Below are 27702 nucleotides of genomic sequence, written 5' to 3'. Positions count from 1 at the left end.
GCTCTAGTCCTAGCCCCAACTCCAGCCCCCTGCTTGGGGCATTGGATGGGGCCACATGTGAAGAGGAGATGGAGGGGATTGAGGTATACCAAGCTGTCTCAGTGAGGATGATCAGTGAGGGGCTGAAAGGAGAGACGGAGGAGGAGGAGGAGACCATACTCAGCAGCACAGTGGAAACCACACTAACAGAGGTGTCACCAGTCTCCACACTCTCCTCACTATCCACAGTCTACCCAGTCTACGCAGTGTCTCTACCCATGGACTTTACTGTCCACTCATTCAAATCTGACCTTAGACCAGTGGATATGGAACATGAAGTTGGAACAAAACCTGATCAGTATGATACTACTTCTGACAGCAACGCCAAGCCTGATCAAAACACAACACATGTGTATGCTGGGAGACCTGATAGGGATGATGTAAAACCTACTGGAAATAACAGAAGCCCTGTTGATGACTCAGAGCTCACTGATTGGCCCGTCCAGGCTGAGGATATAGTGGGAAGGTCTGCAGCAACAGAGAAGGAGCCGGAAACCAGTGTGGAACAGAAACACTGGCAGGAAATGGCTGCCATCACCAGTCATCCCACAAGAGAGAGCAGCTATCCTCAGAATTGTAGAGAGGACAGAGAGAGCAGCAATCTTTCTCAGGGTTGTGAGGACATAGAGAGCAGACATATTTCTCAGGGTCGTGAGGACAGCGAGAGCGGCCATCTCTCTGAGGACAGAGGAGGCTCTACTCCTGTCCCTGAGGACCTGCCTAGCGGGGACACTCACTTACAGCCCTGCAAAGGTTCTTCATCCTCCTTGTCCCATTTCCTTTCAATAGGTTCAGAATGGAGAGATGGGAGGTTGAGTTCAGAAGGAGGAACTGAAACCACTGACTGCAGAAACCTGTCTGAGAAGAACACAGAGGACGGAACACAGGCGGAGGACGGAACACAGGCGGAGGACGGAACACAGGCGGAGGACGGAACACAGGCGGAGGACGGAACACAGGCGGAGGACGGAACACACACTGACAAAAGGGCAGAGATATACACTGAGAATAGAATATCCCTCCTAGAGGAATGTGTTGCAACAGACAGCCTTAGTAGCATGTGTAGTGTAGGAACACAGTCTGACAGTAGTTTAGGGACACTCCCTGAGGACACTGAGTGTAGTAATATAGCAACAAATGACAGTGTGTTTGTCACCCCTGTTTTCCCCCCTGTGACATTTGGATTCAGCCCATTTGATGAACCCCTGAAGTTTGTTTCCCACGGCGATGACTGCTCAGATGTGGACTACCCTGTAGACGATGCAACGACGGCAGATTCCTATTTGTTGGCGGGAGTGCTGGGGGTGGAGCCTGATCAGATTGACGTTTACGCCTCGACTCCCTCTTACCAGATACAGTTCCTGGGTCAGGGGTCACTGGCTGTCACCACAGACATGGACACTGTGGGGGTGAGAGGACAGGTCGAGGAAGGGGGCATGATAGACATGGTGTCAGAACTGCTGGGAGAGGAAGGGGACCCCACCCTCTCTGGCCTCTACCCCTCTCCCTGGACGCATTTAGGGCCAGGGCTGGTAGAGGAAGAGGTCTGTGGAGGATGGGCCCAGGGGCTGGCCCAGGGTATGGTGCCCAGCCAGGGTGAGGGTGAGGAGGGCTGCGAGGAGGAGCAGCCCCCTAGCTCCATGGCCCTGCTGGGAGTATACCCCACCTACAGCACTCTTCTGCCTCAGGACTCTTGTCTCTGGGAATGGCACCATCAGTACCAGCCTGTGAGTACTTCAGCGGTGTGTGTGTGAACTGTAGGGGTGAGAAAACACACGTACAGTGCATTCGGAAAGTATTCAGACCGCTTCACCTTTTCCACATTTTGTTACTTTACAGCCTCATTCTAAAATGTTTTTTTTTTTTAAAGAAATTCCCTCATCAATCTACACACAATACCCAATAATGACACAGCAGAAACAGGTTTTTTGAAATGTTTGCAAATGTATAAAAAAAACTGAAATATCACATTTACATAAGTATTCAGACCCTTTACTCAGTACATTGTTGCAACACCTTTGGCAGCGATTACAGCCTCAAGTCTTCTTGGGTATGATGCTACAAGCTTGACAAACCTGTATTTGGGGAGTTTCTCCCATTCTTCTCTGCAGATCCTCTCAAGTTCTGTCAGGTTGGATGTGTCGCTGCACAGCTATTTTCAGGTCTCTCCAGAGATGTTCGATTGGGTTCAAGTCCGGGCTCTGGCTGGACAACTCAAGGACATTCAGAGACTTGTCCCGAAGCCACTGTTGCGTTGTCTTGGCTGTGTGCTTAGGGTTGTTGTCCTGTTGGAAGGTGAACCTTCAGCCCAGTCTGAGTTCCTGAGTGCTCTGGAGCAGGTTTTCATCAAGGTTCTCTCTGTACTTTGCTCCGTTCATCTTTCCCTTGATCCTGACTACTCTCCCAGTCCCTGCCTCCGAAAAACATCCTCACAGTATGATGCTGCCACCACCATTCACCATAGGGATGGTGCCAGGTTTCCTCCAAACGTGATGCTTGGCAATCAGGCCAAAGAATTCAGTCTTGATTTCATCAGACCAGAGAGTCTTGTTTCTCATGGTCTGAGTCCTTTAGGTGCCTTTTGGTAAACTCCAAAAAAGCTGTCGTGTGCCTTTTACTGAGGAGTGGCTTCCGTCTGGCCACTCTACCATAAAGGCCTGCTTGGTAGAGTGCTGCATAGATGGTTGTCCTTCTGGAAGTTTCTCCATCTCCACAGAGGAGCTCTGTCAGAGTGACCATCGGGTTCTTGGTCACCTCCCTGACCAAGGGCCTTCTCCCCCGATTGCTCAGTTTGCCCGGGCGGCCAGCTCTAGAGAGAGTGTTGGTGGTTCCAAACTTTTTCTATTTAAGAATGATGGAGGCCACCGTGTACTACCTTCAATGCTGAAGACATTTTTTTGGTACCCTTCCCTAGAGCTGTGACTCGACACAATTCAGTGTCGGAGCTCTACGGACAATTCCTTCGTCCTCATGGCTTGGTTCTTGCTCTGACATGCACTGTCAACTGTAGGACCTTATATAGGTGTGTGCCTTTCCAAATCATGTCCAATCAATTGAATTTACCACAGGTGGACTCCAATCAAGTTGTAGAAACATCAAGGATGATCAATGGAAACAGGATACACCTGAGCTCAACTTCATTGCAAAAGGTCTGAATACTTATGTTTTCAAAGAATTTACACAAATAAAAAATTAAAAAATATATTCACTATCATTATGTGTAGATTTTAATTTAATCTATTTAAGAATAAGGCTGTAACGTAACAAAATGTGGAAAAAGTCAAGGGGTCTGAATACTTTCCGAATGCACTGTTCAGTCAAAAATATTGGCACCCTTGCACTTAAGTAACTCACAATTTTCCCTAAAAATAAGTTGAAATTGAACAAAGTATTTGGTGTCCACACTTCTTTATTTCACTGTTAATATTACAGAACTTTTGTTTATGATTCAGAACTTAATATATCCATTAAAATCAGAAAATAAACAGAAATGGCATTGACAAAATTATTGACACCCTACTTAATATTTGGTAGTACAGCCTTTGGTCAAAATAACTGCAATCATGTGCTTCCTATAACCATCAATGAGCTTCCTGCACCTCTTTACTGGCACTCTTGTACAAACTGCTCCAGTTCTCCCAGATTAGAAGGGTGCCTTCTCCTAACTGCTGTTTTCAGATCTCTCCACAACTTTTGAATGGGATTTAGATCTGTACTCATTGTTGGCCACTTCAGAACAGTCCAGCGTTTTGTCTTGAACCATTTCTGGGTGCTTTTTTTAAGTGTGTTTGGGGTCATTGTCCTGGTGGAAGACCCATGACCTTCGACGGTGACCCAGCTTTCTGACACTGGGTCTAATATTGCGTCCCAAAATACCTTGGTATTCACCTGATTTCATGATGCCATGCACACGTTCAAGGCACCCAACGCCAGAGGCAGCAAAGCAACACCAAAACATCACTGAACCGCCATGTTTGACTTTAGGGAAGGTGTTCTTTTCTTTGAAAGCTTCATTTTGTTTTCTGTAACCATAGAGATGGTGTGCTTTACCAAAAAGCTCTAATTTGGTCTCATCTGTCCACAGGACATTCTCCTAGAAGGATTTGGGCATGTTCAGGTGTGTTTTGTCAAATTGCAGTCTGGCTTTCTTATGTCTGTCTCTCAGCAGTGGGGTCCTCCTGGGTCTCCTACCATATAAGCCCCTTTCATTGAGTTGGCGATGGATGGTGCGAGTTAACTGTCATACCTTGTGTCTGAAGGTCAGCTTGAATCTGTGTGGCAGTTGACTGAGGTGCTTTCTCCACCATTGGAACAATCCTTCACTGCAATCTTCCATCAAGTTCTCTCTTGCGGCCACGTCCAGTGTGGTTGGCTACAGTGGCATGGGCCTTAAACTTCTTGATAACATTACATACGGTGGAAACAGTAACATCAAGGTCTCTGGAGATGGACTTGTAGCCTTGAGATTGTCCATGCTTGGCTATAATGTTGTGTCTGACCTCAGATAAATCTCTGGTTTTCTTTCTTTTGTCCATGCTCATTGCGGTACACACAGTGACACAAAACAGGAACATGAGTCCTTTTCTCTATTCAAACTGATTGAATACATGATTTTTATACTGCAGGCACCTTCAACTCACCACAGGTGAGTTCAATTTCAAAATAAATGAGAATAACCTGCTTGAAATCAAATTATTTCTAACCACTTCTAGAAGGTGCCAATAATATTGTCCGGGCCATTGTAGGATTTCTTTGTGGAATTAGCTAAGATTTACTAAATAAATTCAGATTTTTTTGTTTTGTTCAACTGCACACCGAAGACATACATATGTGGATAACAGTTTTCTGGAAGAAATGGTGCATTATTTGAAAAAGTGCAAGGGTGTCAATATTTTTGGCCACGACTGTATATGTCAATTTGCTGACATTTAAAGACACTGAGGTTGTGTGTGTGTGTGTGTGTGTGTGTGTGTGTGTGTGTGTGTGTGTGTGTGTGTGTGTGTGTGTGTGTGTGTGTGTGTTCTCTTGCAGAAATCCACCCTGGTCTCTGAGCTCAACCCCAACGCTCAGGTATGGGCCAGTCACATGCTTAGTCTGGACCCCTCAGGCCCCATCTACACTGACTCCCGTCTACCATGGCTGGCTGTTAACCAGGAAGGTAAGCATGTGGAAGTAGACAGAGTATGGAACAACGCCTAGCCATTAGTCCAGAGGTGGAAAGAGCTACTGGGTGTGCAGGCTTTTTCTTTGGCTTTTATTTGTGTCAGTCTAGTAAATGCCGCTACCTGATTGGTCCTCAGGGTATGACCAGGGATATGACCTGGAGGAAGTGGGCGAGGCTCAGCTGGAACCGAGCGTCATAGAATTCCCAACAGGCACTATGGGAAACCTGTCAACCAATGGCCTGGTCCAGGACAGCTGTATATCAGGTACTAACGTTACTGGCTGATGGAGCTTAGAGCAAACAGGACTGTTTATCAGATGACGTCTGATACAAACATTATATGTTATTGATGTTTTCAGAGGAGCTCATCGATCATCTGAAGACCTCACTGGAGTCCTGTCTGTCACGGTACGTATGTGTCACAGGTGGCTGATGGCACCTAAAAGAGCAACTGCCCCTAAAAATCAACTTCTCATTTTGAAAATGGTCTATGTGGCATCAATATGAGTCAAAAACATTTATTATAGACTACAAAGTGTAAATAGGATCAGTTTGGTCATAAAGTCAGTCTCGTCCAACTGAGATTTGCGAGATGATAGAAGAAAATGGTATGTCATGGAATGAAGAGTACCGTAAGAGTGGTCGAATTTGGTTTGACATTCGATATCCCTATGGGGCTACATTAAGGACCATCTGTAAATTAAACAATGTACATGTAACAATATTTTAAAAAGTCAGTAGCTCAAAATTTCAATGACTTAAAAACCAACTATAAATTGCAGAAAGTCATATACAAATATTGAAAGCAATTAACGAGACAACTAAAAGATGTGCAACATGAAAATATTGTCCCATTTACAGTGTGTAATTTATTGACGGTCCCTAACTATCCCCAGAGATAGGCTATCCAAAGTCAAACCAACTTTGTCATGGTCGCACACCAAACGGCTGAAGCCAATTGGAAAAATGATTTGGCTAACTCTTCCTACCTGCAAACACACACCAGACATCCCACATCAAACCACACCCAGAAACCAACTCACATCTGAATTCAGTCATGGCCTCTAGCATTTCTTAATTATCCAAATCTAAGACAAAGCCAAATCAGGAAGTGCAGTCACCCTTTAATTGGGAAGGACCAGCTCATAGTAATGGCTGGAATGGAATAGTATGTAGGATACCATTCCATTTAATCCATTCCAGGCATTATAATAAGACTTCCTCCCCTCACCATCTTCCTGTGGTCTGTGTGATTGGTCAGTGGACAGTTAGGGTAGTTTCTGATTGGGCAGTGAAGGGTAGTTTGTTATTGGTCAGTAGGCAGTGAGTTTATTTTTTTAACTGATTGGCTGATGTCCCCTCAGGGAGAATCTTGCCAACGACCTCTACCTTGTCTCCCAGATGGACAGCGACCAGTTCATTCCCATAGCAACGCTAGCCAACCTCGACCACATCAAGAAGCTCAGCACGGACATGGAACTCATTTCTGACATCCTCAAGTGTGAGTAAACATTTTTAGTATGTATGCATGGACGTATGTATGGACGTATGTATGGACGTATGTGGGTTATTGTTGTATTGTATTACATAATTGTGTGAGATGTTTACTTGGAGGGAAGGCTCTGACCGTGTCTTGTCTCCTGATTGACTCGTAGCCTTGCCACTGGTGGAGGTGGCAGAATGCGGGCAAAAGGTACGGCCCAATCAGGGACGCTGTATCGTTATCCTCCGAGAGGTCCCGGAGACCACACCCCCAGAGGTAAGAACCCGCCTGTTAGAAACCTGTCTTAGTCCATGGGCCAGCTGAAAAAGGCCCACTTTGTGATGGCAAAGGTTTGATGGAATTAAATTGTTCCCCACAAGCTCCTGATCAAATTGATATATGAGAGCCTCTTTATGTTTTTCACACAATTATACATCTTGTTGTAAGGGAGTCTATGCAATAGAATGTTTGCAGACTGATAAAGGAATGTTGAGACGTGAGAATGGTCACATGCTCATTGAAAATGACTGTATAGGTTTTTATCAATAAAATGTCACAATACTCTGCAGAGCGTTCGATTTGCAAGGGTGACCCCCAGCCCCGCTAAAACCATAGACAACTACGTGCTGTTTTCAAGGGATTGTTAAATAAACTATTTGGTTGTTATATCGTCACTTCTTGAAGAGCATAGTCAGAACTATACATTTCGGATTATTCCACATTTAGCTCTATCATCAGAGTTGTACAGCATGTAACTGCATGCCTTTCATGATCAACCAACATCAATAGATCATGTAATTTCAGCTACGTGAGATTAGCCTTTTAGCTAGCTAAGCAAACAACGTGTCAATCTTGCATCATCAGAGACTAGGCTTTTGGAAAGAGCTTGACATCAGTCCTGGTAAAATTGTCTGTCGGACTTCTGTCATCAACCCTATAGATGGCAAGCAAATCAAACAATATTTGGATATAGTCATTTATACTGAACCAAAATATAAAAACAACATGTAAAGTGTTGGTCTCATGTTTCATGAACTGAAATAAAAGATCCCCTGAATTTTACACACAAAGCTTATTTCTCTTTCATTTTTTGCACAAATGTATTTACATCCCTGTTAGTGAGCATTTCTCCTTTGTCAAGATAATCCATCAACCTGACAGGTGTGGCATATCAAGAAGCTGATTAAACGGCATGATCATTACACAGGTGCACCTTGCGCTGGGGACAATAAAAGGCCACTGTAAAATGTGTAGTTTTGTCACACAACACAATGCCACAGATGTCTCAACTGCAGGAATGTCCACCAGAGTTGTTGCCAGAGAATTGAATGTTCATTTTAATACCATAAGCTGCCTCCGACGTCGTTTTAGAGAATTTGGCAGTACGTCCAACCGGACTAAATACCGCAGACCCTGTAACCACGCCAGCCCAGGACCTCCACATCCGGCTTCTTTACCTGCGGGATTGTCTGAAACCAGCCACCCGGACAGCTGATGAAACTGAGGAGTATTTCTGTCTGTAATAAAGCTTTGGGGGGGGAACTCATTCTGATTGGGTGGCTGCCCCCCTGCCCTAGTCATGTGAAATCCATATATCAGGACCTAATTTATTTATTTCAATTGACTGATTTCCTTATGTCAACTGTAACTCAGTAAAATCTTTGAAATTGTTGCATGTTGCATTTCTATTTTTGTTCAGTATAGTTTATCCCCTGAAAGTTAGCTTGTTAACTAGCCATATTGATGTTATCTGTTATTAGCTAGGTAGCCAATTTGACGTGGTCCATCAATCACTGTAACCTATCATGTCTATCAGCAGCAATTGTGATTAAACACACTTAAAAATAATGTTGAAAAGGGTATCATGTTAGCTAACTTTGCTTGGTAGGCCTATATTGTTTGGAGAAAAAAGTACATTAGGTCTACTTACCACTATGTTTAGCCAACTGTACGACGTTTCTACCTGTAGCTTGTAAAGTTAACCTTATCACCTATCAGTACATTGGCAAATGCGCCCTTCTAGTGCTTGACAGAGCCCACAAAGGATGGGAAATAAACTAAACCACTTATACTTGTCAAGTATAGTTCACTTTATTTTTAAAGAAATTATCAAATGAATGGTGGCTAATACTGACAGATATCATGAGGCTACCCTGAAATTACATGATCAATTGATGTTTTACTGAACATGAAAAGCATGCAGGTACTTGCTGTATAACTCTGATGATAGAGCTAAATGTGTGCAATTGTTTTGCATGGAATAATCGGAAAGTTCTAGTTCTGACTATGCTCTTCAATGTTTACATACTGTTTTCCCTACTTGATATGCATATACTGTATTCTAGTCAAGGCCTATCCTTAACTATTGCTGTACACATACTATTCTATCCTAAATATTCTACAGATATACTACATATTCTATCCATATATTTCTCTCCATAATGTCTATACATCCCATCATATACATATCTATTTATATTCTTTTGGGAGCTAGGAATTTGTGTTTATCTCTAAAAATAGCTATTCTCTCCCTGACCATCATAATCTTAAAATTATGCTCTCTAAACTTCAACAGTACCAGTTATTTAATGAAGCCTAATAATTTCGTATACATTAGTTAAGTGGCTAGTTGACACGTTATAGAAATCATGCAGTGATTAGAAAAAATCCAGCAATTGGACCATTGCTGTTGCCCTCGACAACCCTTAGCAGCGACTAACCAATACATATTGCAGTAGACCCTATACTACATTATACTATTTTTCCACAAAAAAAAGTGTAACTAGTCACCATCTATGAAGGCTGTAAACCTAAGGCTTTAATACTTCACCAGCTATGTAAGTTGATGCCTCATCAGGCGGCTTGTTAAAATGTCATATTGGAATGCAGTGTACATGACAGGATTCAAGACATATTTTATATTTAAACAACATGGCATAATATTGTATATCAATATAATCCCTACAAACCAGTGAAAGATCCCTTTAGGAATATTATAGATACATTTTTAATTGTTTGAAAATAAAATATAGATATCAGTGATGCAAATACAGATCAAAACCATTGATATGAGTAGTGTTTTTGGTACATTTCTGGAACAGATTTGCTAATGTTTTACAAAGTTTATATATATCTTGCAAACCTGGCTAAATTGGTTGTGTTATCTGCATAACTATAATCTATTTTGTATTGCCATTAGGCATATTCCTGTAAGGGCTGTCTGAAGAGAGAGTGGACCAAGGTGCAGCGGAGTTAGTGTTCATCATTTAATTGAACAACTTGAACACTTTACAAAAACAAGAAAAGAGAAAACCGACAGCCAACAGTCCTGTCAGGTGCAAACACTAAAAGAAACAATTACCCACAAAACCCAAAGGAAAAACATGCTCCTTATGTGTGACTCCCAATCAGCAACAACGAGCTTCAGCTGTGCCTGATTGGGAGCCACACACGGCCCAAAACAAAGAAATACAAAAACATAGAAAAAGGAACATAGAACGCCCACCCAATGTAACACCCTGGCCTAATCAAAATAAAGAACAAAAACCCCTCTATGGCCAGGGCGTTACAGTACCCCCCCCAAGGTGCGGACTCCGGCCGCAAAACCTGACACTGAAGGGGAGGGTCCGGGTGGGCCTTCTTACGGCGGCGGCTCAGGTGCGGGACGTGGCCTCTGCCCCACCCTTGGCGTCGCCCTCTTAGGTGGCGCACCTGGCCACGCCGAAGGTCTGGTGGGCGACCCTGACTTCGCCCGGCTGGCGGGCGACCCTTGTTGCGCCCGGCTGGCGGGCGGCGATGGCTGCGCCCGGCTGGCGGACGACCCTGGCTGCGCCCGGCTGGCGGGCGGCGATGGCTGCGCCCGGCTGGCGATGGCAGATCCTGACAGGCGGGCCACTCTGGCAGCTCCGGGCAGGCGGGCCACTCTGGCAGCTCCGGGCAGGCGGGCCACTCTGGCAGCTCCGGGCAGGCGGGCCACTCTGGCAGCTCCGGGCAGGCGGGCCACTCTGGCAGCTCCGGGCAGGCGGGCCACTCTGGCAGCTCCGGGCAGGCGGGCCACTCTGGCAGCTCCGGGCAGGCGGGCCACTCTGGCAGCTCCGGGCAGGCGGGCCACTCTGGCAGCTCCGGGCAGGCGGGCCACTCTGGAGGCCTAGTCCTGGGAGGTGGCACAGGACGGACCTGGATGGGGAGACCCACTGGTGGCCTGGACCTAGGAGGAGGCACAGGACGGACCAGGATGGGGAGACCCACTGGAGGACTGGTCCGTGGAGGAGGCACGGGCTTGACCAGGATGGGGAAACCCACTGGAGGACTGGTCCGTGGAGGAGGCACGGGCTTGACCAGGATAGGGAGATCCACTGGAGGACTGGTCCGTGGAGGAGGCACGGGCTTGACCAGGATGGGAAGACATGCAGGAGGCCTGGTTCTGGGCGTAGGCACAGGACGTGCAGGGCTGGGAAGACATGCAGGAGGCCTGTTTCTGGGCACAGGCACAGTCTTCACCAGACAACCAGCACGCACCTCAGGACGAGTATGGAGAGCTGCCTCAGGTGACATCATTTCAACGACACGCTCCGTAGGGCGAATGCCGTGCCTTATGCACCAAACTAGCAGCTCTCTCATCTCTCTCTCCTTTAATCTCCCCATTAACTCCTTCACAGTCTCTGCCTCGTACCCCTCGCTCACCTCCAATGTCAACCCGACTGACTCTGGTTCCGACCTCGGCTCCGCCGACTGTCCCGTGTGCCCCCCCCCAAAAAAATTATTGGGGCTGCCTCTCGTGCTTGTTGCGCTCTCTCTCCTCATAATATCGCCTCTCCGCTTCAATCTCCCACTGCGGGAGGCGATACTCCCCAGCCTGAGTCCATGGTCCCTCTCCGTCCAGTATCTGTTCCCATGTCCATGAGTCCATCAAGCTGTTCTCCTGTTGCTCCTTCCTCCTCCGCTGCTTGGTCCTGGTTTGGTGGGTAATTCTGTAAGGGCTGTCTGAAGAGAGAGTGGACCAAGGTGCAGCGGAGTTAGTGTTCATCATTTAATATTTAATTGAACAACTTGAACACTTTACAAAAACAAGAAAAGAGAAAACCGACAGCCAACAGTCCTGTCAGGTGCAAACACTAACAGAAACAATTACCCACAAAACCCAAAGGAAAAACATGCTCCTTATGTGTGACTCCCAATCAGCAACAACGAGCTTCAGCTGTGCCTGATTGGGAGCCACACACGGCCCAAAACAAAGAAATACAAAACATAGAAAAAGGAACATAGAACGCCCACCCAATGTAACACCCTGGCCTAACCAAAATAAAGAACAAAAACCCCTCTCTATGGCCAGGGCGTTACAATTCCACCTATTATTGAAAGAGTTGTGACAATGTCAGACCAATCAAATTTAAACCAATGGAGCTGGTTTGCAGCCATATTGGAAAATGTTAAATCAGAAATGTCTAGGCATAATTGTTTAGACTTCTTGATTGCTTTATGTAAAGTTTGGTGTACTCATTATGAAGGCATTTTGCGAAAATGGATTAACTGTAGCTCTTTGCTGGATATAATGCATTCCTATGGGATTTCAAATAGGGTGCAATGTATGGGAAGGTTTCAGATTACATTCCTTGATGTTAACACAATTTAAAATCACATTGCATATAATGTTGATTAATAAAAAGCAGTGAATGCTTCTAGAACAAAGTGTATTAATGTAATATTTTTGGGAAACGGCAACAAAACGCAGTTTGGACAGCTTTTTTGGCACATATTTGGCATACCACTATTCTAGTAATATTTTGGTGAATACATATAACTGACATACTTGAGCCATCATTGTTGGTTGTCCTCGTTGTAACACACATTTTAAGACATATTGGTCTTATTACACCAATTATTTATTCAGTAATGGCCATGCAAAATTAATGCTGTTCCTCCCCATTGAAATGAATGACGGCCATCTTGAAAATAGGTTGCTGGGACGGATTATAGACTAAATCTATGATGACTCTATATACTGTAGCTAAAAACTTCCCCAATAGATCTCCTTGTCCTGTTTGAAATTTGGTGTAGTTATCATCCTGGGTACCATGTGATAGTAAAGCACATCCCAATACTGTCCATTCTACTCGATATACCACAAAATGCATACAGTACATGTATGACCTTTGACACCCCAAGGTGAGCCCATAGAGATATCATTAGCATTCCAATTGTTTCAGACCATATGTGTTGCATTATGAAGTTTATAACATGTCAAATTGCGTTAGTTTGAGAAGTTAGTTCCCTGATAATACAAAATGATCATGCCCTCAATCCTGTTGGCCCAGCTAACTGCATAACATATGTAATGAGAATATTTAAGATTTAATAAAGTTCATATTCAGTTAAGAGTAATTAACACAATGCTTAGCATATTTATGTTTTTCCGGCCTTTATGTCATTCACATGATTTCAAGTGTCCTATTTGTGTCAAGGGTTGATGGTTACGAGATGTTATGTATTAAACTCATATCTGTTTATAGTAACTGAAACCAGACTGGATGTACAAGGACTGAGGACACTGATATGTTATTGTATTGATGACCTTATGAACACTGTGTGACTCTGCAGCAGCTGGCAAAGTATTTTGTTGTGACTCCGTACAAGCCTCCCAGGCTGATGTTTATGGAACATTGGTGCTGTGAGATTGGAATTTAAGGCCATGCTTAGAGTAGGCCAGTTAGACATTTTCTCTGCTTCTGTGCTGTAGGTGTGTCCCGGTCTCACTTGTAATAAACCAGATTGATTTATGATTGACTATATCCGAGAGTGTTCTTCTTTTATTCACCCCTTTACAGTTACCATACAGTGCATTCAGAAAGTATTCGGACCCCTTCACTTTTCCCACATTTTGTTACGTTACAGCCTTATTCTAAAATTGATTAAATTGTTTTTTGACCCCTCATCAATCTACAATCTGCCAACAATTACAAATGTTTGCAAATTTATTTAAAAAAATTAAAAAAGTGAATATCCCATTTACTTAAGTATTCAGACCCTTTACTCAGTATTTTGTTGAAGCACCTTTGGCAGCGATTACAGCCTCAAGTCTTCTTGGGTATGATGCTACAAGCTTGGCACACCTGTATTTGGGGAGTTTCTCCCATTCTGTTCTGCAGATCCTCTCAAGCTCTGTCACGTTGAATGGGGAGCATCGCTGCACAGCTATTTTCAGGTCTCTCCAGAGATGTTCGATTGGGTTCAAGTCCGGGCTCTGGCTGGGCCACTCAAGGACATTCAGAGACTTGTCCCCAAGCCACTCCTGCTTTGTCTTTGCTGTGTGCTTAGGGTCATTGTCCTATTGGAAGGTGAACCTTCGCCCCAGTCTGAGGTCCTGAGCACTCTGGAGCAGGTTTTCATCAAGAATTTCTTTGTACTTTGCTCTGTTCATCTTTACCTCGATCCTGACTAGTCTCCCAGTCCCTGCCACTGAAAAACATCCCCACAGCATGATGCTGCCACCATGCTTCACAGGAGGGATGATGCCAGGTTTCCTCCAAACGTGACGGTTGGCATTCACGCCGAAGAGTTCAACCATGGTTTCATCAAACCAGAGATTCTTGTTTCTCATGGTCTGAGAATCCTTTAGGTGCCTTTTGGCAAACTCCAAGCGGTCTGTCATGTGCCTGTTTCAGAGGAGTGGCTTCCGCTGGCCACTCTACAATAAATATATAAAATTGTATTTGTCACATGCGCTGAATACAACACCACCTTACAACGAAATGCTTACTTACAAGCCCTTAACAACAATGCAGTTTTAAGAAAAATACTAAAAAAATTAAAGTAATAAGTAATTAAAGAGCAGGGGTAAAATAACAATGGTGAGGCTACATGCAGGGGGTACCGGTACAGAGTCAATGTGCGGGGGCACCGGTTAGTCAAGGTAATTGAGGTAATATGTACATGTAGGTAGAGTTATTAAAGTGACTATGCATCGATAATCTATAATAAACAGCGAGTAGCAGCATTGTAAAAGGGGGGGGCAATGCAAATAGTCTGAGTAGCCATTTGATTAGATGTTCAGAAGTCTTATGGCTTGGGGGTAGAAGCTGTTTAGAAGCCTCTTGGACCTAGACTTGGCGCTCCGGTATCGCTTGCCGTGTGGTAGCAGAGAGAACAGTCTTTAACCAGGGTGGCTGGAGTCTTTGACAATTTTTAGAGCATTCCTCTGACAGAGGTCCTGGATGGCAGGAAGCTTGGCCCCAGTGATATACTGGGCCGTACACACTACCCTTTGTAGTGCCTTGCGGTCGGAGGCCGAGCAGTTGCCATAGCAGGCAGTGATGCAACCAGTCAGGATGTTCTTGATGGTGCAGCTGTAGAACCTTTTGAGGATCTAAGGACCCATGCCAAATCTTTTCAGTTTCCTGAGGGGGAATAGGTTTGTCGTGCCCTCTTTATGACTGTCTTGGTGTTCTTGGACCATGTTAGTTTGTTGGTGATGTGGACTCCAAGGAACTTGAAGCTCTCAACCTGCTCCATTACAGCCCCGTCGATGAGAATGGGGGCATGCTCTGTCCTCCTTTTCCTGTAGTCCACAATCATCTCCTTTTGTCTTGATCACGTTGAGGGAGAGGTTGTTGTCCTGGCACCACACGGCCAGGTCTCTAACCTCCTCCCTATAGGCTGTCTCGTCATTGTCGGTGATCAGGCCTACCACTGTTGTGTCATTGGCAAACTTAATGATGGTGTTGGATTCGTGTCTGGCCATGTAGTCATGAGTGAACAGGGAGTACAGGAGGGGACTGAGCACGCACCCCTGAGGGGCCCCCGTGTTGAGGGTCAGCGTGGCGGATCTGTTGTTACCTACCCTTACCACCTGGGGGCAGCCCGTCAGGATGTCCAGGATCCAGCTGCAGAGGGAAGTGTTTAGTCCCAGGGTCCTTAGCTTAATGATGAGCTTTGAGGGCACTATGGTGTTGAATGCAGAGCTGTAGTCAATGAATAGCATTCTCACATAAGTGTTCCTTTTGTCCAGGTGTGAAAGGGCAGTGTGGAGTGCAATAGAGATTGCATCATCTGTGGATCTGTTAGGGTGGTATGCAAATTGAAATGGGCCTGGGGTTTCTTGGATAATGATGTTGATGAGAGCCATGACCAGCCTTTCAAAGCACTTCATGGCTACAGACGTGCGTGCTACGGATCGGTAGTCATTTAGGCAGGCTACTTTAGTGTTCTTGGGCACAGGGACTATGGTGGTCTGCATGAAACATGTTGGTATTACAGACTCAGACAGGGAGAGGTTGAAAATGTCAGTGAAGTCACTTGCAAGTTGGTCAGTGCATGCTTGGAGTACACGTCCTGATAAACCGTCTGGCCCTGCGGCCTTGTGAATGTTGACCTGTTTAGGTCTTACTCACATTGGCTACGGAGAACGTGATCACACAGTCGTCTCGAACAGCTGATACTCTCATGCATGTTTCAGTGTTACTTGCCTCTAAGCGAGCATAGAAGTAATTTAGCTCATGTCACTGGGCAGCTCGCAGCTGTGCTTCCCTTTTGTGCTCTGTAATAGTTTGCAAGCCCTGACACATCTGACGAGCATCGGAGCCGGTGTAGTACGATTTGATCTTAGTTCTGTATTGACACTTTGCCTGTTTGATGGTTCGTCGGCAGGCATAGCGGGATTTCTTTTAAGCTTCCGGGTTAGAGTCCCGCTCCTTGAAAGCGGCAGCTCTTTAAAAAAATTTTTATTTCACCTTCACCATTAAGCAAAGCAGTGCGACAAAAACAACACAGAGTTACACGTGGGATAAACAAACGTACAGTCAATAACGCAATAGAAAAATCTGTACACAGTGTGTGCAAATGAAGTAAGGAGGTAAGGCAATAAATAGGCCAATGGTGGCAAAGTAATTACAATTTAGCAATTTACACTAAAGTGATATATGTACAGATGAGAATCTGCAAGTAGAAATACTGGTGTGCAAAAGAGCAGAAATACAAAAACATATACGGGGATGAGGTAAATAGTTGGTTGGATGGGCTATTCACAGATGGGCTGTGTACAGCTGCAGCGATCGGTAAGCTGCTCTGACAGCTGACGCTTAAAGTTAGTGAAGGAGATATAAGTCTCCAACTTCAGTGATGGTTTTTTTAAACATTTTAATTGTTTAAAAAACAAAATTGTGCAATTCGTTCCAGTCCCTGGCAGCAGAGAACTGGAAGTAAAGGCAGCCAAAGGAGGTGTTGGCTTTGGGGATGACCAGTGAAATATACTTGCTGGAGCACGTGCTACGGGTGGGTGTTGCTATGGTGACCAGTGAGCTGAGATAAGGCGGGGCTTTACCTAGCATAGACTTATAGATGACCTGGAGCCGGTGGGTTTGGCGACGAATATGTAGTGGAGGGCCAGCCAACGAGAGCATGCAGGTCGCAGTGGTGGGTGATTTATGGGGCTTTGGTGACAAAACGGATGGCACTGTGATAGACTACATCCAGTTTGCTGAGTAGAGTGTTTTAAGGCTATTTTGTAAATGACATCGCCGAAGTCAAGGATCGGTAGGATAGTCAGTTTTACGAGGGTATGTTTGGCAGCATGAGTGAAGGAGGCTTTGTTGCGAAATAGGAAGCCGATTCTAGATTTAATTTTGGATTGGAGATGCTTAATGTGAGTCTGGAAGGAGAGTTTACAGTCTAACCAGACACCAAGGTATTTGTAATTGCCCACATATTCTAAGTGAGAACCCTCCAGAGTTTTGATGCTAGTCGGGCGGGAGGGTGCGGGCAGCAATCGGTTAAAGAGCATGCACTTAGTTTTACTAGCATTTAAAAGCAGTTGGAGGCCACGGAAGGAGTGTTGTATGGCATTGAAGCTCATTTGAAGGTTTGTTAGCACAGTGTCCAAAGAAGGTCCAGATGTTAAGATCGAATCCCCGAGCTGACAAGGTAAAAATCTGTCGTTCTGCCCCTGAACAAGGCAGTTAACCCACTGTTCCTAGGCCGTCATTGAAAATAAGAATTTGTTCTTAACTGACTTGCCTAGTTAAATAAAGGTAAAATTAAAAAATTGTTGATGCCAGTGACTGATGTGGTGTACTCAATGCCATCGGAAGAATCCTAGAATATATTCCAGTCTGTGCTAGGAAAACAGTCCTGTAGCTTAGCATCTGCTTCATCTGACCACTTTTTTATTGACCGAGTCACTGGCGCTTCCTGCTTTAGTTTTTGCTTGTTAGCAGGAATCAGGAGGATAGAATTATAGTCAGATTTGCCAAATGGAGGGCGAGGGAGAGCTTTGTACGCGTCTCTGTGTGTGAAGTAAAGGTGGTCTAGAGTTTTTTTTTTTTTTTTCCCCCTCTGGTTGCACATTTAACATGCTGGTAGAAATGAGGTAAAACCCATTTAAGTTTCCCTGCATTAAGTCCCCCGCCGCCTCTGGATGAGAGTTTTCCTGTTTGCTTATGGCCATATCCAACTCATTGAGTGCGGTCTTAATGCCAGCATCGGTTTGTGGTGGTAAATAGACAGCTACTAAGAATATAGATGAAAACTCTTTTGGTAGATTGTGTGGTCTACAGCTTTTCATGAGATACTCTACCTCAGGCGAGCAAAACCTCAAGACTTTCTTAGATATCGTGCACCAGCTGTTGTTTACAAATATACATAGCCTGTCACCCCTTGTCTTAACAGAGGCTGCTGTTCTATCCTGCCGATACAGTGTGTAACCCGCCAGCTGTATGTTGTTCATGTCATATGATGTTACAGTTTTTAATATCCTGTTGGTAGGATATACATGCTTGTAGTTCGTCCACTTTATTATCCAGCGATTGTACGTTGGCCGATAGTACCGTTGGCAAAGGCACATTAGCCACTCGTTGCCAGATCCTTACAAGGCACCCCGATCTCCTTCCGCGATATCTCCGTCTTTTTCTCCTGCAAATGACGGGGATGAGGGCCTCGTCGGGTGTCTGGAGTAAATCCCTCTCGTCCAACTCATTAAAGAAAAATTATTCGTCCAGTTTAAGGTGAGTAATCGCTGATCTGATGTCCAGAAGCTATTTTCGGTCATAAGAGACGGTAGCAGCAACATTATGTACAAAATAAGTTACAAACAATGCGAAGAAAAACTACCAAAATAACATGGTTGGTTAAGAGCCCATAAAACGGCAGCCATCCCCTCTGGTGTCATTATACATAATAAAGGCCTGATTGGCGGAGTGCTGCAGAGATGGTTGTCCTTCTGGAAGTTTCACCCATCTCCACAGAGGAACTCTGGAGCTCTGTCAGAGTTACTATCGGGTTCTTGGTCACCTCCCTGACTAAGGCCCTTCTCCCCCAATTGCTCAGTTTGGCCGTGCGGCCAGCTCTATTAAGAGTCTTGGTGATTCCAAACGTCTTCCATTTAAGAATGATGGAGGCCACCGTGGTCTTGGGGACCTTCAATGCTGCAGACATTTTTTGGTACCCTTCCCCAGATCTGTGTCTCGTCACAATCCTGTCTCTGAGTTCTATGGACAATTCCTTTGACCTCGTGGCTTGGTTTTTGCTCTGACATGCACTGTCAACTGTGGGACCTTATATAGATAGACAGGTGTGTGCCTTTCCAAATCATGTCTAATCAATTAAATTTACCACAGGTGGACTCCAATGAAGTTGTAGAAACATCTCAAGGATGATCAATAGAAACAGGATGCACCTGAGCTCAATTTCGAGTTTAATAGCAAAGAGTCTGAATACTTATGTAAATCAGGTATTTTTGTATAATTTTTTAAAATACATTTGCCAACATTTCGAAAAATCTGTTTTCACTTTGTCATTATTGGATATTGTGTGTAGATCGATGAGGGGGGAAAAAACATTTTATCCATTTTAGAATAAGGTCTGAATACTTTCCCGAATGCACTGTATAATGCAGTGATAACCACATTTATCTTTCTCCGATACTTTTCTGTCATACCTAAATACAACCCACAGACATGGACCTTAATGAAAATCATCAATAGACTTTGCCACCCCAAAGTGGACAAATACACTGAACAAAAATATAAACCCATCATGTAAAGTGTTGGTCCCATGTTTCATGAGCCGAAATAAAAGATCACAGAAATGTTCCATTTGCACAAAAAGCTTATTTCTCTCAAATGTCGTGCACAAGTTTGTTTAAATCCCTTTTAGTGAGCATTTCTCCTTTGCTAAGATAATCCATCCACCTGACAGGTGTGGCAAATCAAGAATCTGATTAAACAGCATGAGTGTTACAAAGGTGCACCTTGTGCTGGGGACAATAAAAGGCCACTCTACGATGTGCAGTTTTGTCACATAAAACATATTTTGAGGGAGCGTGCAATTGGCATGTTGACTGCAGGAATGTCCACCAGAGCTGTTCCCAAAAAATGTTATGTTAATTTCTCTACCATAAGCCACTTCCAATGTCGTTTTAGATCATTTGTCAGTATGTCCAACCGGCCTCACAACCTCAGACCAAGTGTGTGGCGTTGTGTGGGCGAGCGGTTTGCTGATGTCAACGTTGTGAACAGAGTGCCCCATGGTAGTGGTGGGGATATGGTATGGGCAGGCATAAGCTACGGACAATGAACAGAATTGCATTTTAAAGATGGCAATTTGAATGCACAAAAATACTGTAACGAGATCCTGAGGCCCATTGTGAGGCCCATTTTTTTAAGGTATCTGTGACCAAAAGATGCATATCTGTATTCCCAGTCATGTGAAATCCATAGATTAGGGCCTAATGAATTTATTTCAATTGACTGATTTCCTCATATGAACTGTAGCACAGTAAAATCTTTGAAATTGTTGCATGTTGCCTTTATATTTTTGTTCAATATATGTTAAATTTGTCCTGCTGGCACATGGATTATGTGTGCGTTTCAGTGTTGATGTTGTGAGTGTTTATTTTGTTAAACCACCAGGAGGTTAAGGCTCTGTTTGCCTGTGAGAGCCTCCCCAGGATCCAGAGCTGTGAGTTTGCCCAGAATGACAACTGGTTCATCACCTTTAAAACTGAGGCTGACGCTCAACAGGTACAGCTGGGAGAGACAGAGACTGGGGTTACGGAGGTTAACAACAGCTGGGAGAAGGGTTGATTCTCTAGACATTCATGCACATTTCATTCAGCTGCAGATTTCATTCACGCGTGTGTGTGTGTGTGTGTGTGTGTGTGTGTGTGTGTGTGTGTGTGTGTGTGTGTGTGTGTGTGTGTGTGTGTGTGTGTGTGTGTGTGTGTGTGTGTGTGTGTGTGTGTGTGTGTGTGTGTGTGTGTGTGTGTGTGTGTGTGTGTGTGTGTGTGTGTGTGTGTGTGTGCGTGCTCTCCAGGCATTTCAGTACCTGAGAGAGGAGGTGAGGACGTTCCAGGGAAAACCCATCAAGGTGAGTTGAGACTTTTTATTTCTTTATTTAACCTTTATTTAACTTGGCAAGTCAGTTAAGAACAAATTCTTATTTACAATGACGGCCTACCCCTGCCAAACCCTAACCTGATCTAAATATTTTTCTATACATGATGCAAGTGCCAGTCACATGATAAAAGATTGATTGCTTTGTTGAATAATAAATTGATCAGGCACGGATCAAGGCCAATGTGATGGCAGTCACATCTTACGCTCCAAAGAATGGCTACAGGCCCCGCCCAATGCACCCCTGCACCAATCAGCAGCCTTACAACCCATACCACGCCCCTCCAACTTTCCAGCAGCCCCTCCCACAGCTTTACCCAATGAGCAATCAAAGGTTGGCTGCCATGGCCGGATACACGGACCCTGACCTGGTGAGATGGACACACACACACGTACACAGATGCAGGTACAAGCATTTTCTCTCACACTGGTGTCATTGGTGTTCTGTACAGCAGATGGCGTCATTACCTGGCTTCATGAACGGCTTCCCAGGAGGCCCCAGCTTCAAAATATCCCCCTCATACAGACACAGGTACTACACTCCTCACTCTCTTTCTTTCTCATTCTGGAGAGACGTCTCTCTCCTTCTCCCAAGCTATCATTCTCGCTCTATTTATTTGTCTCTCTCTCTCTCTCCATTTCTGTTTTTCTTGATGATGGAACCATGGTTGTAGTTAGGTTGTTGCGATGTTACATGTGTTTCTCTCTCTCCTCCAGTAGGGGGCACCGTGGGCAGCGGGAGCAGAGGCGGCGGTCTGGCGACAGGGAGCCGGGCCTTCTGGATGACCCCCCCTTCTTCCCAGAGCATGTACCAATAGGACGCCCCCCTGGCCACCCCAGGCAGGGCCGGCCACAGTTACCAGGCAGCAGGCGTAGTAGGGAGGGAGAGGGGGGTCGACGTGGAGGGAGAAGGGAGTCAGGGTCCTCCCCAAGCACTGGCATACGAAGGTAATGACCTCTAACCTCCAGCCCTTAGAGACGGGACTCTTCCTGATAACTCATGTTCAGTAGAGACTAAACAAAAGATAAAATGTTTTTGTGGTACCACGTGAACTGAAGGAAGATAATAGGTATGTTTTCATTAACTTGTCCAGTGATTTATTTTTTATTTTTTTACATTTAAAAGGTTTGCATAGATGCTAAAATTGCATGCTATGCTACAGTGCGTTTCCATTGAACTATATCGTCAATAAAATCAGCTGGATGTAATAATTTCACAAAAGGACCCATTATCGCAAAAACCTACAATGTCAAATAGAAATTAATTGGTTGAAGTTTTTCCATGACGTACAGTATTTAGGCAAATTGCGCATAAGGCCTAATAACTTGGCGACAGCCTGTAGCCTATGCCCTCCCACCAATCTGTTTTATGTCTCAGGTAGCCTGCAAAGCCAGCATGGATAGAATGCAATAATTGACTAATATTTGCCATATTCTAATAATTCTTATATGCCAACGTATCGCCAAGGTCCATGGTGAAACTTGCACTCCTGTAGATCTGAAATAATTGGATGATGAAACTTGCCAGACAACCAGAACAGCAAGGCAAAGTAAAGCAATTCAGGCATACAGAAAGTCAGGACAAAAATAGATTTTGCAGTAGGCATTAGAATGAAATGTGGAGAGGTGCTTTATAGTTACGAGCACGGCCGACCAGCTCATTAGACAGAATTAGGCGGCCACCTATGGCATCAGATTGACGAGGGCGGTATTTTCTGAGCTAAACTGACCAAGACGCACCTCCAACAACAACACATGAAACTCCACATAATTCTGCCCAAAAACAATGACAGTTTCTCACAACCAGTGGCATAAGGGCTTTTTAGCTGAGTGCAAATGCCACCCGGTGATAAGCAGTGCCCACTTTGTAAAAGGCAGGGGCGCAAAATATTTTGCTTGTCCATTCAGAGGGCGCCTCTCCATGGTACTGTTGGAGAGACGCATCGCTGTGGCGCGTCACCAACGCAACGTTCCATAAATCATGTAACAGAGTATGTGGCCTGTTCTGTAGCCTACAGGCTGGAGATTAAATGTATGACAATGTAATGAGACAGACACTTTTTACATCATGTAGGTTTCTCCCATCAAATAGCCTAACCTAAATGGCGCCCATTCAAATAAAAATGCACTGACATGTTAACAAACAACATATCCTAAAAACATATCCTGTTGTCTAGGAGTTTCACCCTATTGTCATGATCAGTGGTTTCAAGTTTTTATCCGTCCATTTTTTTGACAAGCTGATCATAGCGAAAAAGAAAATAGTTCTGCATTTCCAGCTTTGTAAACACATTGTAAAATAGGCTCACATTAACTCCTGATAAAGTTGGGTAGCTGATATTCAGAGCTTAAATAGCCTAATTAATTAGTCACAGGAATCAGGATTAATAAAGCCAATGCTACGGCCTACCACATGGAATGACATTCATACAATTCCGTTGCTGGCCACATGGTAGGATACACCCCAGTAAGCACGAGCCGAAGTCTTTTGGATGTCTTTTTTTGGTGTTTTATAAACGGTAGTCTTACCACATACAGTGCATTTGAAAAGTATTCAGACCCCTTGACCTTTTCCAAGTGTTGTTAAGTTACAGCCTTATTCTAAAATGATTTGAATTGTTATTTTTTCTCATCAATCTACACAAAATACCCCATAAACTGGTTTACATAAGTATTCAGACCCTCAGTACTTTGTTGAACCTTTGGCAGTGATTTACATACTTGAGTCTTCTTGGGTATGATGCTGCAACTTGGCACGCCTGTATTTGAGAAGTTTCTCCCATTATTCTCTGTAGATCCTCTCAAGCTCTGTCAGGTTGGATGGGGAGCGACGCTGCACAGCTATTTTCATGTCTCTCCAGAGATGTTTGATCGAGTTCAAGTCTGGGCTCTGTCTGGAACTCTCAAGTACATTCAGAGACTTGTCCCAAAGCCACTCCTTCGTTGTGTTGGCTGTGTGCTTAGGGTTGTTGTCCTATTGGAAGGTGAAACTTCGCCCCAGTCTGGAGCAAGTTTTCATCAAGGATCTCTCTGTTCTTTGCTCCATTCATCTTTCCCTCGATCCTGACTAGTTTCCCAGTCCCTGCCACTGAAAAACATCCCTACAGCATGATGTTGCCACCACCATGCTTCACCGTATGGATGGTGCCAGGTTTCCTCCAGACGTGAGGCTTGGCATTCAGGCCAAAGAGTTCAATCTTGGTTTCATCAGACCAGAGAAACTTTAGGTGCCTTTTTTCAAACTCCAAGTGGGCTGTCATGTGCCTTTTACTGAGGAGTGGCTTCCGTCTGGCCACTCTACCATAAAGGCCTGATTGGTGGAGTGCTGCAGAGATGGTTGTCCTTCTGGAAGGTATTCCCATCTCCAAAGAGGAATTCTGGAGCTCTGTCAGAGTGACCATCGGGTTCTTGGTTTCCTCCTCGACCAAGGTCCTTCTCCCCCGATTGCTCATTTTGGCCGGGCGGTCAACTTATTCCATTTAAGAATGATGGAGACCACTGTGTCCTTGGGGACCTTCAATGCTGCAGACATTTTTTGGTCCCCTTCCCCAGATCTGTGCGTTGACACAATCCTGTCTCTGAGCTCTACGGACAATTCCTTCGACCTCATGGCTTGGTTTTCACATCATCTGTCAACTGTGGGATCTTATATAGACAGGTGTGTGCCTTTCCAAAGCATGTCCAATCAATTGAATTTATCACAGGTGGACTCCAATCAAGTTGTAGAAACATCTCAAGGATGATCAATGGAAACAGGATGGACCTGAGCTCAATTTTGAGTCTCATAGCAAAGGGTCTGAATACTTATGTAAATAAGGTATTTTGGCTTTTTATTTTTAATAAATTTGCAAAAATTTCAAAACTGTTCTCGCTTTGTCATTATGAGGTATTGTTTGTAGATTGATGAGATTTAAAAAAAAATGTAAGCCATTTTAGAATAAGGCAGTAACGTAACAAAATGTGGAAAAAGTGAAGGGGTCTGAATACTTTCCGAATGCACTGTAGATGGGCATTCATAAACTTATATTTCAGGCAACACTGTAGGCTACACCTCAGTAAGCATGGACCGACACCGATGCCTTTTGTACGTCTTTTTTGTTGGTGCCATCCGGACCGGCCTTGATTTCCACATCCACTGATATTAGTTTTTGGTCCGGTCCGGACATTGGTTTTTGGTCTCGTCTAGGGTGGCAGAACGCCAAGGACCGGCCCTGGTTACGCGATGACATCACGGGCCCTGCATACTTTCAAAATTATTCAGCAATCAATATTTATTTAAAATATACTTTAAAAAATGTTGATTATCTTAGTAAAGCTTGACAAAAGAAAAATCCACCTCTGTCGAACGAAAAGACAAATCCACCTCTGTCGAACGAAAAGAAAAATCCACCTCTGTCGAACGAAAAGACAAATCCACCTCTGTCGAACGAAAAGACAAATCCACCTCTGTCGAACGAAAAGACAAATCCACCTCTGTCGAACGAAAAGACAAATCCACCTCTGTCGAACGAAAAGACAAATCCACCTCTGTCGAACGAAAAGACAAATCCACCTCTGTCGAACGAAAAGACAAATCCACCTCTGTCGAACGAAAAGACAAATCCACCTCTGTCGAACGAAAAGACAAATCCACCTCTGTCGAACGAAAAGACAAATCCACCTCTGTCGAACGAAAAGACAAATCCACCTCTGTCGAACGGATACAAATTTCAACGATCTTTAGAAAAGTTATCCAATACCTGTTCTTTCCATTACACATGCCGCAGTGATTTTTTTGTTGTAGACATTGCTTTTGTTGAATAAAGCTGGGTCAATGAGAAACCTGCCTATTGATTCTCTCCCTCTGAAGGAGAGGCCCCATTGGTCAGAGGAGGAGAAGAAATGAGAAGTACACTGTAAGTACTTAACATGTGGATGGCTTTGGGAAAATGTCAAGGAAAAGCTCTTACTTGTGAGTGTTGTTTTTGTGTGTCTGTGGATATGTATGTCTGTGTATAACAATATGTGTATATAAACGTATGTATGTTTAGAGAGAGCCCCCCAAGTCGCCCCCCCGCTCCTTGTCTCCCAGTCTGGAGCTTGGCCCTACTAGCTTCCCCCCGCTGCCCCCGGCAACGGCCTCCAGAGAAACACTTACCATAGCAACCAGCCATCACAAAGCAACCTGCAACCACAAGGTAACCAAGAGTCACACACACATACACACTCACACATGCCGTCTACTTTCTTGTAAGGTTGTTTTTCTTGTTACAGAGTGCAGTTACAGACAGCAGTACCAGCCAACCAACCACTGTGACATTACAAGACCTCCAGCCTATCACAGCATTGCCTCAGAAAACCCTCCCCCCAGAGTGAGTATATTCTCCATCCTTTGAATCATCATTGCTGTGGAATGGGTCCCTTTCACAATTTGTCTTGTATGATTACTTCAAGGAAGAAGAATACATGCAGACTCATGTCTGTGTTATGGTTGTGTTGTGTTATGGTTGAGGGTTGTGGTTGATGGTGGTTGTTGCTATACCACAGGAAGCTAAAGGAAACCATGCCATCTCCCAAGAGGACCACAGCAGCTCCTCCGACCATGAAAGAACCTCTCCAGACCATGAAGGAAAACGGACCAGCAGTGGTGAGACACTTCACAGACTACAGAGGCAAACTGGTTATTAGTGAAAGTAGTGTATGCTGGGTACTGACCTGTCCTGTGTTGTGATTGGTTAGGAGTCCAAGAAGCCAAGCTACGCTGAGATCTGCCAAAGGATACGAGCCAATCAAACGCTTTGCGCAAACCTCATTGACCACACCCCATCCGGGGTGGAGCTTGCCCCAGCCTATCCTGCACAGGAGTCTGGCCAGGCTCAGTTACCACGGTGACCAGAGTGAGATGGTTACTTTTGGTTGGGGAGGGCAAGAGGGGAGGAGGAGAGAAGAGGAAGACGTTTTTCAAGCCAAAGAAAAAAAATCTATAGCCCTTTAATGTTGAGGTTTTGATTTATTTTATTTATAAAGTTTAGTTACTTTTAGAAGCCAAGTTGTAGAACTCTTGTTTCTCTCTGCTGTCTGTCTGTCCGTCTTGTGTCTCTGTCTGTCTGTCTGTCTGACTGACGGAACTCTCTGAATTCTTTACCTTTTAATATTGATTAATTTATTTTTATGAATATTGATTAGTATTTAGAGCATCAGACATACTTCTGTATGAATTCCTAAGTCTAAATAACTTCAGCGGAACAGTTACAATAACTAAACTGGAACAGACTGGAACAGTTACAATAACTAAACTGGAACAGACTGGAACAGTTACAATAACTACACTGGAACAGACTGGAACAGTTACAATAACTACACTGGAACAGACTGGAACAGTTACAATAACTAAACTGGAACAGACTGGAACAGTTACAATAACTAAACTGGAACAGACTGGAACAGTTACAATAACTAAACTGGAACAGTTACAATAACTAAACTGGAACAGACTGGAACAGTTAAAATAACTAAACTGGAACAGACTGGAACAGTTACAATAACTACACTGGAACAGACTGGAACAGTTACAGTAACTACACTGGAACAGACTGGAACAGTTACAGTAACTACACTGGAACAGACTGGAACAGTTACAGTAACTACACTGGAAC

At 44.3% G+C, this 27702-nt stretch overlaps 1 protein-coding gene across 2 annotated transcripts; it reads left to right on the top strand.

The window, feature by feature from the left end:
* On the top strand, window positions 1–27633 carry LOC106579478 (uncharacterized). 2 transcript variants are annotated; one of them, XM_014159426.2, is made up of 16 exons: window positions 1–1766; window positions 5071–5197; window positions 5340–5468; window positions 5563–5611; window positions 6568–6704; window positions 6859–6962; window positions 20585–20695; window positions 20988–21041; window positions 21235–21438; window positions 21523–21599; window positions 21785–22015; window positions 25917–25962; window positions 26098–26244; window positions 26321–26418; window positions 26594–26693; window positions 26786–27633. In XM_014159426.2, exons 1-16 carry the CDS (start codon window positions 69–71, stop codon window positions 26936–26938), a joined length of 3465 nt encoding a protein of 1154 aa, XP_014014901.2. In that variant the 5' UTR covers window positions 1–68; the 3' UTR covers window positions 26939–27633. The 2 variants fall into 2 exon arrangements, with proteins under 2 accessions (XP_014014901.2, XP_014014899.2); XM_014159424.2 differs by having other exon boundaries at window positions 21520–21599.
* The last annotated feature ends 69 nt before the right edge of the window (window positions 27634–27702 follow it).

This window comes from Salmo salar, chromosome ssa19 (genome assembly GCF_905237065.1).
Source record: "Salmo salar chromosome ssa19, Ssal_v3.1, whole genome shotgun sequence".
Lineage (NCBI taxonomy): Eukaryota > Metazoa > Chordata > Actinopteri > Salmoniformes > Salmonidae > Salmo > Salmo salar.
Note: the sequence above shows the minus strand (reverse complement) of the source record. Positions and strands in the feature narration are given on the sequence as shown.

What these genes read in the sequence shown, in the direction of transcription:
- LOC106579478 (XM_014159424.2), top strand. Translation starts at nt 69, where the DNA reads ATGGAGGGGATTGAGGTATACCAAGCTGTCTCAGTGAGGATGATCAGT. An exon ending in GGCACCATCAGTACCAGCCT is followed by an intron (nt 1,767 to 5,070) that starts GTGAGTACTTCA and finishes GTTCTCTTGCAG; the next exon opens with AAATCCACCCTGGTCTCTGA. An exon ending in AAGCAACCTGCAACCACAAG is followed by an intron (nt 26,245 to 26,320) that starts GTAACCAAGAGT and finishes TTCTTGTTACAG; the next exon opens with AGTGCAGTTACAGACAGCAG.